This window comes from Uloborus diversus, chromosome 5, assembly GCF_026930045.1.
Source record: "Uloborus diversus isolate 005 chromosome 5, Udiv.v.3.1, whole genome shotgun sequence".
In the NCBI taxonomy this organism is placed as follows: Eukaryota; Metazoa; Arthropoda; class Arachnida; order Araneae; family Uloboridae; genus Uloborus; species Uloborus diversus.
Window position 1 is genome coordinate 103,110,655 of NC_072735.1, and position 12,491 is coordinate 103,123,145.

Below are 12,491 nucleotides of genomic sequence, written 5' to 3' on the forward strand. Positions count from 1 at the left end.
CAGCACTGCATATGTATTTCATGCCAAACAATTCTGGTTTCTTAAATGATAGAAAGAAAATAATGCTTGGATTATTTACTACTGAAAGTTATTAACTAATTAAAATTGGTGGCATCTATTGTAAAAGATATACTGTCACTTCTACATTCTCTCTTGTTAAATTCGATCTTTTAAAAGCAGGAAATTATAAAGCTTAACAAAATCTGTCCCATCTTTCTTGAAAATTGTTTCCAACTTAAAAATCTTTGCACAATATCCTGTTTTTTAACACTAGAAAGACAGAGGCGGTCATTTTGACCGCAAACGATTTTCAAACGCTCATATTTACTGCATTTTATTTTCAAACTCTTTTCCCTTTATTGACTTTTCCTAACTATTTATTAAGATCTCACAAAAGTAATTTTTATTTCTTTAGGCCCATTATTACAGTTGCTAAAATTGTTTATACCTAGAAAGACTGACGGCGGTTATTTTGACCGCTGTTTTTTATGCTTCCGATTTTGTTCACTTTTCTCTTATCAGATATGTGAAATATGGATTTTTCGTTATTTGTCAGGCTGAATAGCATTCTTTTGTAATTAGTGGGTTTGAGTAGATCTGCTGGTCAGGTGCAGTTCTTTGAACCGTTAGGAAAATGCGAAACACCTGTTGGTCACATGCTTCTTTTTTTTCTGTTGTTATAGCAGGGAGCAAAGTTGAAAAAGGTGACTTTGAAAATAACATACTTTCATCAATTGATTGCGTTAATTTTTCGAAACCTAGCATGGCACAAAAAGATGATAATAAAGTAGACCTGAGAGAAAAAACAAAAACGATGTCAAATGGAATAATGCGTAAATAAAATTATGATTATTTGTTCTGATTGCAAAAAGACACTTTGTGGCTCATGTACAGACAAAGTGATAAAGATGATAATTTGTAAATATTATAAAGAGTAATGTAAGTATATAACAATATTTATGTATTTAAGAAATGAATCACATGAATGGTTGAAAATACTTATTAGTGAATACATGCTTAGAAAATGTCTTCTATTTTGTACAAATTTAATCTCTTGCAATATCATTTACTTACTGTATATATGCTTTTCACTTGATAGAACATAAAATTAAATTTAAAAAAAATGCTGTCTGAGACTAATTTACAGGTTATATTATGATTAAATTGTTAATGAATTTATAATGCATCAAAACACATCTTTCCTATGATTAAAAATCCCTAAAATAAATCATTTTCATATTTTTAAGTATAACGGTCAAAATGACTGCTGCTAGTCTTTCTAGGTATACGGAAAACGTCGTCTTTCTAGTGTTAAACTTAGAAAAGTTTAATTTTTCTGAAAATTTTAGAATTTGTTTGTTAAAATGTTTATTAAAATTGGTCGTGAAAAATTATTAATATTTGTGAACAAACATCCAAAATAAAAGTGTCGGATTTTTTTCATTCATTTTTAAAAAAAAATCATGGTCTCTTTATGAGCACCAAATTTATTTGTTTTCTAAGTCAAATATTTTGTTATGGAATTGATCCATTGTAACTGATTTCCTTTATTATTCTTATCTTTTTGCATTTGTATTTTGCAGATGATTTAATTTTTGCAGTATATTATGTTTAATTTATGTTATTATTACAGAACCCATTAAATGTGGTGGTGAACTTTTGGCGAAACCCACAGCACAGCTGTTTAACTCTCCACTATATCCTCAATCTTATCCGGGAGGCTTAGAGTGTTTGTATATAATAACAGCTCCATCAAGTAAAATAATAACTCTTGAGGTAAGACTCATAAACAAGTTATCTTTTTTCTTTATTTAACATGTTTTTGTGCTACAGTAGTGTCTACTGTTTAAACTATCTATTGAAGCTATTATAAGTATTGAATGCATAAAGTGTGAAAAGAAAACATGACTTGAAAAATTATTTTATTGTTTTGTGTAAATATTTTACAGTGCATCGAGTAAAATACAGTAAACCCTCGTTTTACACGGGTTATTTTTACGCAATTTCAACTATACGCAGTTAAAGATTTGACGCCTTTATTTCATTTTACACGGATGAGTTTTGGTTTTATGCGGATGTAGCAATGCAAACAGATAAAATTTTCTCCTCTTTCAAAATCCAATCACCTAAAGATTGCCAATTACATGTAAAAAACTGCATTTTAGCACGCTAATAATCAAGCTCGGGCCACTGAAGGCATTTAGTGCTATTGGTTCTAGAGCTCTTTCTAGCGGTAAAGTTATTAAACACTCACAGTTCAGAACTCACTGGAAGAAGAGCTTTTAGGAGTGACAAAAGAGGACAAAACCAACGAGGATACCAACATCTGTGACATACAACCAAAAATGTTCACATTGAAAATTTTAAGCCATTCCAAATGATCTTTCTGATTAGTTAGTGAAAGAAGATTCTATCATGGAAATGACACAAGTGATCATAGATGCTTTAATTCTCTGCAAAGAACTACAAAGAAAACTTCTTAAGACTCCCAAAAGACTATCATAGCCAGCTCCTTTTAATAAACAGAACACAAAATTAATTTATGTTTTCTTTATGCATGATGTGCCCAGAAATCATTAAAGTACACATTAAACTAGAACGAATTATTACTAGAGCGTTAGAGAGTCAGAGTTACTTAGAGAGTCATTACTAGAACGAAGTTGTTTTTTCATGCATGAAACCTAACCCCTAATTTAACACTAATATTAAGTCTTAATTTATGCAGCATTTCTGTAGAATGTAGCCCCCATTGCCTCCCTATATGGGCCCCCTTGTTTCCATCTGATATCATTATTTATAAAACATCTGCTTATTTTCATAAATCAACTTTTTGAGGTATGCTTTTCTTGTTTAGGAGAGCCAATTTGCTCTTAAGAACCCTTCTAATTTTTGAAGGTTGTCTGTTTAATAAAACTCATTTAAAAGAAGTTTATCATTCATCAAAATTTCTTGAGTTACTACTATGTATTCAGTTAAAGCAAATGCTTTACCTTCATTAAGGAAAAAAAGGTTGAATTTTTTTTTAAATTCCATAAAAGAAAATTGTTATGACTATGCATTTTTATTCAAATAACTAAAACATTGTTTCCTTCAGGTTTTGGATTTCGATTTTGAACCAGAAAAGGATTTCTTATTTATTCGAGATGGCTCTTCACCATCGGATCCACTCCTTGCAAAACTTACAGGAAATGCAGAAAATAGCCCAAAGTTTATTCTAAGTACAAGAAACAAACTTTACGTATACTTGCAAACAAGCTATGGTGACAGTCGAAAAGGTTTCTCAATTCGTTTCAGAGCAGGTAATTGCAAAACTTTATCTCTATGCTGAACTAGTGTTAGACGAAAAGTTTTTTTTTTGTGCTTTTGATATTTATTAATATATATAGGCTTGCCAGACGTCTCGGTTTTCAGACAAAATTCCAGTGTCCCTGCCAGTTTACTTCACTTCTTGGAAAATGATAAATTTGACTTTAGATGACTAAAAAAGTCAAAAAATAATTAACTGTGAAGAGTTATTTAGGGTAATTACTTTGGCATAGCAACATTAATATGTAAAATTAATATTTCCTTTGCTTGTGAAGGATTTACAACAATATTAAAAACAAAAGAGTTGTAGCTAATGAAAAGAACATGTAAATATTGTTCATTTTTTTTCCTTATTCAAAGTGTTTCTCCTTTCTTAAGTAGCTTAAAAATAATAACATGTAGGAAATAAAATGTAGAAATTTATCTGCTTAGGTCTGCTTACTCCTGGTTTTGGTTCATAATTTAGTAACCATTTATTCATAGCATTAAGAATGAACTACTGTTTAAAATGCTCTAAAACACAGCCAAGGGTGTGAACTTTTTTCAATACTCGGAACACTGGGTGAGGGAGGGGAGAATTTTCTCTTCGGGTGTCCCGGTTGAACTTCAGAAATCTGGCAAGCCTACATTTATGTATTTGATGACAAAATAAATAAGTATACAAAAATATTTTTATAAGCAAATTTTCAATTTTTTTCTTTTGTGTTTTTAAATACTTTATAAAGAAAAATTTCATCACAGAAAACTAGTGGTAAAAATAAATTAACGATAGAACAAAAATAATTTACCAGTTTCAGTTATAAATTTTAACACTTGCTATTTTGAAACTTTTATGGCAAGAGAGGGGGCACAGAATGTTTTAGCTAGCTGCTGTTCAGTTGATGAGAAAAAGTAACTTTTGATCATTCAAATTAATATAACTAATGTGATTAGTTATATATATATATATATATATATATATATATATATATATATATATATATATATATATATATATATATATATATATATATATATATATAAATTTTTAGAATATCAACATTTTTAGAAACCATAGGAAGAAGTGAATTTTAGAAAAAAAGTGCTTTAAAGTGTATGCCCCCTGTTCCAAAATTAATTTGTGCCATATGTCACGGAGATTATTCAAACAGTTTTGACCCTGCACAAGCCACAAGCTATGTATATTTTCTGCTTTAATATTAGTAAAAGAGAAAAGAATAGTTATCAGTTTAATGTCTATGTACTTGCTAAGAAAATTGCATGCTAAATTTCAAATCTTAGTAATTTGAAGGACATTTAAATTATAAATGTCCTTCAAATTGCAAAGGATATTTATAATTTAAATGTTCTTCGAATTACAAACTTTATAATCTCTAACGTAGTTTGTAATTTGAAGAACATTTAGATTATAAATGTCCTTCAAAATCCAATAGCAACGGATTGTAAAAAAATAGACTGAAAGAATTTAGCTGTCATTGGCATAAACTTAAAAGTTAAATAACTCATTTTCAGGCTGTCATGTAGAACTGACTTCAAACTCCGGCAATATTTCTTCTCCTGCTTATGGTATTGTGGATTATCCATCAAATCAAGAATGTAGTTACCAGATAGCTAGGCCTGGAGGAGGACCCTTGTCACTCAGATTTAACAGATTTGATGTTGCAGATGATGATCTAATACAAGTACGCTAATTTATCTTTCTACTGACATGTAGGAAATAAAATTTGTTTAAATCTCTATAATTTTGACTTAATGTAAATGCAATTGAATGTGAATTTGCTTTTTATTCTTCAGTTCAAGAGTGTTAAAATTATGCTTTTCCGTTCATGAGCAGCTATTGAGAAATATTAGAGATATGTCTTGTAGCCTTCATAAACATTTTTTGTATTCAATGAATGCGTTTAATCTCATAATGAAACTCAGAAAGTTATAACTATTAGTTGAACATTAATTTGTGTCAGCTTACTGCACATTTTTAAGAAAAAATGAACAACATCATAGCAATATTATCCAAGGTGGAAAAACTGTTATACAGTAGGCCCTCATTTTATGTGGATTTCATTATACATGGTTTAAGATTTGACACCTTTATTTTATTTTACGCTAATGAGTGTTGATTTTATGCGAGTGCGGCTCTGCAAACAGATAAAATACAATTTTCCCCTCAAAATTGAAACTCCTAAGACTTCTCATAACATGAGGGGAGGTTATGTATTCCAATTGAATAAGATTAAGTAACTGTTTAAGTAGTGAAAAAATAATTTTTTACTCTGCCCAAACATTTTTTTTTAAAATAATTTATTTTACTTTTCAAATAATTTTTTGCATCTGCTTCATTTTCAGGTTTTTGATGGATCAAGCTCATCTGGTGTTAAATTACATCCAAATGATGGCTTTAGTGGCATGTCAAGGCCCTCTATCACTCTTACAGCTAGCAGTGGGAACTTTTTTGTGAATTTTGTTACCAATCCTATGCATACAGCATCTGGTTGGATGGCTAGCTTTAGTGCAGGTAATTTTTTAGTCATATACAAAAAGTAATAATTTAAAATTATTGATCTGAAACTGAAATAAATATATGAAACCAGATTCATTGGATTAAAAGTAATATTGCCCTAATTGTAGCAAATTAAAATCAGTATGTGCAACTTTATACGTATGGTTATATATAAATAATAAAGTTTCATTGCATTAAGAAGTCTATGATTTTATTTTATGTTTAAAATAAGGCAAAATTGTCTATGTATATTGTTAAAAGTCTGTTTCTAGAAATAAAACTTTAGCATTTACATTTGAACCAAAACCAGACGTTATTTCTTAGCACTGTTCAGTAGCATTAAGATAAGCAATTCCCAATTGCCATTCCACAGACTTTTACCTCTTTGGGCAAAAAAAGTTTTATGATTAAAAATTAATAAAATTTTGTACGATGCCATTTTTGCTTCAAAGCCATAGTTTTAGATTATAAAATCCCTATTCTTATCTTTGAAGATTCTCAGCAATGGAATGTTCACACGTTTGTCACTTTTTAAAAACTAGATTGAAGTATATAATTGTTTTTATAAAATTCTGAGATTTTATTTTCAAATGTTTATTTTCTTATAAAAAACTAGCTGTGTCACCCAGGATTTCGCAGTCTATTTTAAAAATAACAGTTATGTCACGTGTGCATCTTCAAATACCAGGCTTAAATTTAAAAAAAAAAAAAAATGCAAAATTGCTAGTCAGAATAATGACAACAGTCCCTCTGAATTCCTGTCAAAGTTTGGACATTAGTCATTAAAAATTCCAATTCAAATAAAAAAACTTCACAAATAAAAATATCACTCCACTAAAATTCCCAATTCCTGTCAGATTGTGTCAGGCGCTGCATGAGCTATCTTGGTTGTTGCATCAGTCCCTGCCCCAAAAAAAGAAAAAAAAAGAGAGAGCATGCATGCTGTGAGGCATGTTTTTTTCTCCTGAATAAATGAGGAGAAATATAGCTAAAAGGATTATTAGAATGTGTGCAACAGTTCCAAAATAGTATCAGCAGACCCTACAAATCCTCATTAGAATTTGGATAGCAGTCCTCAAGCATCCCCAATGCAGTCTAATCTTGACAAAATAACTACTTGAGTGAGGACAACAGTCCTTAAAAATCCCTATCAGAATATGGAAAACAGTCCCTAAAAACTTCCATTAGAATGAGGACAACAGCCCCCTAACGCTCCATAAGAGTAAGAAAAAAATTCCCTAAAATTCCCTATTAGAATGATAACATAAGCTTCTGAAAAACCCTGATAGAATAAGTGCTACTATTTAAAATGACATCAACAGTCCCTCTAAATTATCTATCTGAACTCGGAAAATAGTTCCAAAACTCCCATTCAGGATGCGAAAAAAAAATCAAATTAACATCGGCATTCTTTCTTTTAAACCTCATCGTAATTGGACGAATAGCTTCAAAGAATTCCATTTTAAATAAGTTCTCTAAATGTTCCCATTAGAATAACAATTTCAGTTCCTCAAAATCCAAATCAGCATCAACCATTCTTAAACTAGATTCATGGCAAATCTAAAAGTTCCAATCTGTTAAGGGCAACAGTAAAAAGTCTCCATTAAGGTACCCGCTACTAATAAAATCACTGGATTATAAAATCAACCGCATTTTAAAATCAAAACTGAAAGAACAGAATCATTGCAATGTCAAAACTTACTAAAACCATCTTTAATAAAATCACTATCGCCGTTTTATAAAATCAAACTTTTAGACTTCATACATGAAATATTGATGAAGAAGCACCAAGAAGTGAAGGAATCTCAGAAGGCCAGGAAATCTCAGTGACAAACTTCCCCTCTTCAATAGATGTCAGAAAAGTGCTTGATGTTTTCCGATGCACTATAGAGCAAAGAGGAAAATATAATGTTGAAAGTTACAAAACATTTTGAACATTTTGTTAACTTTCAAACAATATTGAATCTTAACTCTCCTATTTTGGTTAAGTATTGCTGTATTGTTGTTTAATTAAAACCCTTGTGCAAATAAAAAGAAATATGTACCTCATGCTTATTTAAAATGTCAACTGTATTTTGGAACACTTCAAACAAAAATAAATGAAGTTATTCGTTTTGTTTTTAGAGTGTTGAAACTTCAAAACCTTTCATTTTTTAAGTGAGTGTAGGTATACCGATTAATAATATCAATCGTTTTATAAAATCAAGTTTCCTCTGAACGAATGTGATTTTAATAAGTGGCAGGCACTGTAATACTACTAAAATCCATGATTATCTTCTGTTTGCAATGTAAAAAAAAAATAATAAATTTAAAAAAAGAAAAGGGGTAAAATTTAAAATCACCCTGTTAGCAAAGCTTTAAAACAAAAGCAAGAATTTTATTTGTTCACACTCAAGCAAAAATGGCAACAGATATTTCTTCTTTATGATTTCTCTCTTAATATTTCAGATTGTCCTCAGTTATCTGTTGGTGAGAGAGCTATAGCTTCAAGTCGTGAAACAACTTTTGGTGCAAGAGTCATGTACATTTGTCCAATTGGTCAAGAATTTAGTTCAGGTGGTGATAGAATACTTGCGGAATGCATGCAAGGTGGTCAATGGAATGTGAGTCACATTCCAAGCTGTCAAGGTTAGACTATACTTTTATTATTGTTTTTTGAGGTTGTTTGTTAGAAATTTTATGGCATTATTTATATTTTGTTGTATTCTGTCATTTGAATATTTCATTCTAAAATTTCTAGTATTTAGCTTTTGCTTTCTCTCTTAATAAATTGGTTTCTTTTATCTTATAAATTACTGTTTCAGCCAAAAATAAATTGAAATTTACCCTTTCTAAGAAAAGCTGACAATAACATAAGCATTTTTAAATATTTGTAGACTTCAATCAGTTATATAATAACTCTTATGTTATAGTGATTTTATTTTAGTTAAATTATTGTTTATTTATTTTTGATTCTTTGCTTGTAGTATATATTGTGTATTGAAATAGCAAAAGTACAAATATTTAATCAGTCTAATGAGTTGTTTTCTATTACATAAATTTTATCATTCACAAATTTAATTCAAGAATTTATTCTAATTCTTCTGATTCTATGCTGCAGCCTAAATGTAGTAAAGTCTAACATGAGGTTTTAATCAAAATTCTCAATTCTTGCTTTTTAAATTCTTAACAAAAAACCAATACTATTTTTTCCTCTCTGTATTATTATAGGATTCAAAATGTTGCAAATTTAAGAGATGTAATCCTGTTTTGCTGTTTGATCAGGATCATTGACTAAGATATTTTTAAGCTAATATTTTGAATGTAATGCATGAGTAGAAAGGCATTTACAATTCTGGTTTAAAAAAATATACAGTTAAGAAAAATATCAGTATTTTTTATTCATATAAGTTCAATGCTTTAATAATACTTTTGATAAAAACTGTATGAAAACAAGCAGCAAGGAAGAAAAGTAAAAATGACTGATATTAAGACAATTATTTCATTTTTACAACAGCATTTATTGTATCTGTTTTGCTGCAGATATCAGAAAGTCCTACTGCTTCATGTGGACAGTCGTATTCAAATCTTACAATGAAGCAGTAGAAGATGTAATACTTATTGTGAAAGGGTAGAATTTTTTTTTCTGAATTAAAGGTACTGAAGACGAAAACCCATTAAATGAGGAAGTAAAACTGCACATTCTACTAAACTACCTCACTGCTTGCTATCATCAACTTATTTTGAACTTCAGCTCATGCTATGTTAAGTGGGAAATTTATTAGAGCACTATGACTGAGAAGCACAAAAAAGAAAAAACAATCTACTGATAAAGGATTTAATTTACTACTAAGCTTTTGTAATTGCATTAGCTATTGAGCTATCCAAGATTCAGAAATAAGAAATAGATCTGCTGTTAAATCCAATACCAGCTATTCTGCCCATAAACTATCGCCTAAGAAAATTATAGGAGACACATTCTATTTATTACTATATCAGAAAGAAGTAAGATAAGAGCATCGTCAATTCAAATATAATGTGTTTGGGCATAAAAGTATCATTTGTACATTAAAACCTCTCCTAACGGACACCCCTCTTATGCGGACAATTTTTAATTCCCCAGTTCCAATACAAATAACATTACTAAACCCCTGTTCTGCAGACACCTCTCTATTAGTACAGTAAAATTAGGCCAAAAAATGGCCAAACCCAAACATCCAAAAAAAAAAGTGAAACCTGTTGCAAATTACTTCTTACCCTTCCAGCAAGAAGGGGTAAAAAGTCCCAGCACTTTGCGCGTCGGGTTTTGGGGGGAAGGGGGGGAGACGAAATAATCCTCTATTTAAATAAAAATAATTACTATTACTTAAAAAAAATTCTGAAACCTCACAGAAACCACTCTATAATAGTAAAACAATAAACTCTCACAAAAAAAAATTCTAATTAACAGGGGTGTACAGGCGGGGGGGGGGGGGGAATGGGGAGGCTGTCCATGGAGCAGCTTTGCGTCATTGGAATTTTTTAAGGCAGTTTTTTCAAGGGGTATTTCTTTCTTTATTGAGGACTTTTATTTTTATTGGGTACTCCGTCACACTTAAGGGGTGCGCCATCGCTTTGAGGGGGGGGGGGACCCTGAATTTACATTCCAAAATCACAGTGAGTGCACATTTGCAGTGAAGTTCACGAAAAAATTTCCCTGACTTAAACTTTTCCGAAGTACAAAATGCCTCACAATGATATGGTAATGTCAGAATGATAATTCTAAAAGATCTAAGCGAGCTCAGTAACCAAATTATTTGTGACTGGAGTTATTAAACTGTTTAGAGCGCTGGAAAAAAAATTGATGTGCAGCATAAAAAAAGTCCAAATTGACTAAAGTTTCCCTACTTCTTCTTGATTAACTTACTTCAACTTTTCTACAATCTTTTGCCATCACCGTAAGGGTGGGACAAACCGGAATTGCCAATAGTGAGACGGGCAATGCTGCAATTCTGCACCCTCTAAGTCGGTGGGGGTTCTCACTTGCAAACACCAAGCTACCTCTCTTTTACGCAGCTGGTTATGTGAATTATGCTAAATATGCGGACATATACTTGCAACTCTGAAACTTTTGAGTACATTATGCGATAAAAAAAAATTGATCACATCAAACATCAGCTATCCATCGATCTAAAGCAGTGACAAATTCAGGTGGTCTAGAACCTGTAGTGATTCAACGATAGAACAAGTCTTGATGAGAGCAATGAGCAATACATCAATAGAATGCTAAATATTTACACCTTTTTGTCTCTCAGTTTGGAAACCTCAATCCGTTTCTAAAGCCCCAGAAGTTTCTTCCCTCTCAAGTTGGTATGGGTATTGCTCGCTGATGATAAGGTGAGTTGCGATAAGACCTTTAACGTTCGGGTAGTAACATCAAATCATATTGAAGTCAAACAATTTTGTGGCATTTCTTTGTAAAGGAGGTAAGCAGTTATGTCTTTAGCTTCTGTTACGAGAGTAGTTACTATCTGTAAAGATGTGTAAGCCCAAACCATCTTTTACACCGAATGGTATGAACTAAAGATGGAATAACAAATTGCTAAAAACTTCTGGTACGAGTTATGCGCTGATCCTCCATCAGTATTCGATGAATCTGGTTTCAGAAGGAAAGAAATCCTGTATCGTTAAAGTACTATTATCTGAAGCAAAAGGTTCATCCAAAATCACAGAACGAACAGCTGGTGTCATATATGAGGCAGTGAGAAGCAAAGGGATGTAAGTGGACATTTTCAAGTTTTGAATAAAACGCGTTTAAAGATAAGATGCTAGGTAGACTTTCATTGATTTTTTTTTTCTAAATCATGCTGTATAGAAGCAACTACCAGGTCTACTAGGACCATTTCTTGCCCCAAGATATAGGAGAGGTTCACCAACCATTTGTACTGGTTATCTCCAAATTTTTAATTTTGCCCTTTGCTTCTCACTGCCTCATATGTAATAGAAGGAAGATACCCGCTTGAACATATTTTTGGTAATGATATGTAAGTTTCAAAGAAATATGCCAGCAATGCAGCGTGTAAGTCACTTGTAAGTATGGGAAAGCTAGTGTCATTTTTGATGGGTGTAAAGAAAGCACCACAGAAATATAAATGAAGTCCTATTACAACAGCCAAGCCTTCTGCTCTAGAAGACTTTCTGCGTCTCAAATCTTGTGCTTGCTCTGAGGGGTTCATTGGATATAGTGAATGTTTGAAAAGTCTGAAAGTAGACTGAAGTGCTCAATTATATGCACAAACTGTGTTAGACATAGCTGCAACAATAACGATTTTGCTGAGGATCTAGATTCCAAAAAACATCTTGATAACGAAGACTTTTTGTTACAAGCTTAGGAGAAATCGTTTGAAAGCAAAAAACAGTTCAGCGTTATTTTTCTGGCCATTTAATCAAATATGCACCATCAGAGGGGGTGGGGGGGATAATATTTTAGTACATAATTTCGTTTTGGGACGTGAGCTACTGTTCTTATGGGGTGGACAGTCCTGATTTATGCATTTTAGATTTGCATGAAATAATACTTCTACTTGAAATAAAAGGTAGGGGGGGGGGGTGAGGATTTATTTTTTTTGGCAGAGGGGGGGGGGGGTGTTGTAGCTTTGGGAGGAGGTGCACCATCGCTCTTGGAAAATGGACGCACTTGATTTCTAACAATTTTCTTAGCATAAAATAA

At 31.5% G+C, this 12,491-nt stretch overlaps 1 protein-coding gene across 1 annotated transcript in view; it reads left to right on the forward strand.

The window, feature by feature from the left end:
* Positions 1 to 12,491, forward strand: part of LOC129223054 (uncharacterized) — a 149,153-nt gene that overhangs the window by 72,031 nt on the left and 64,631 nt on the right. The window contains exons 9-13 of the mRNA XM_054857619.1: positions 1,634 to 1,776; positions 3,095 to 3,299; positions 4,819 to 4,988; positions 5,650 to 5,818; positions 8,252 to 8,431. Of these exons, the coding sequence (XP_054713594.1) occupies positions 1,634 to 1,776; positions 3,095 to 3,299; positions 4,819 to 4,988; positions 5,650 to 5,818; positions 8,252 to 8,431 (867 nt within the window). The remainder of the gene's footprint in view (positions 1 to 1,633; positions 1,777 to 3,094; positions 3,300 to 4,818; positions 4,989 to 5,649; positions 5,819 to 8,251; positions 8,432 to 12,491) is intronic.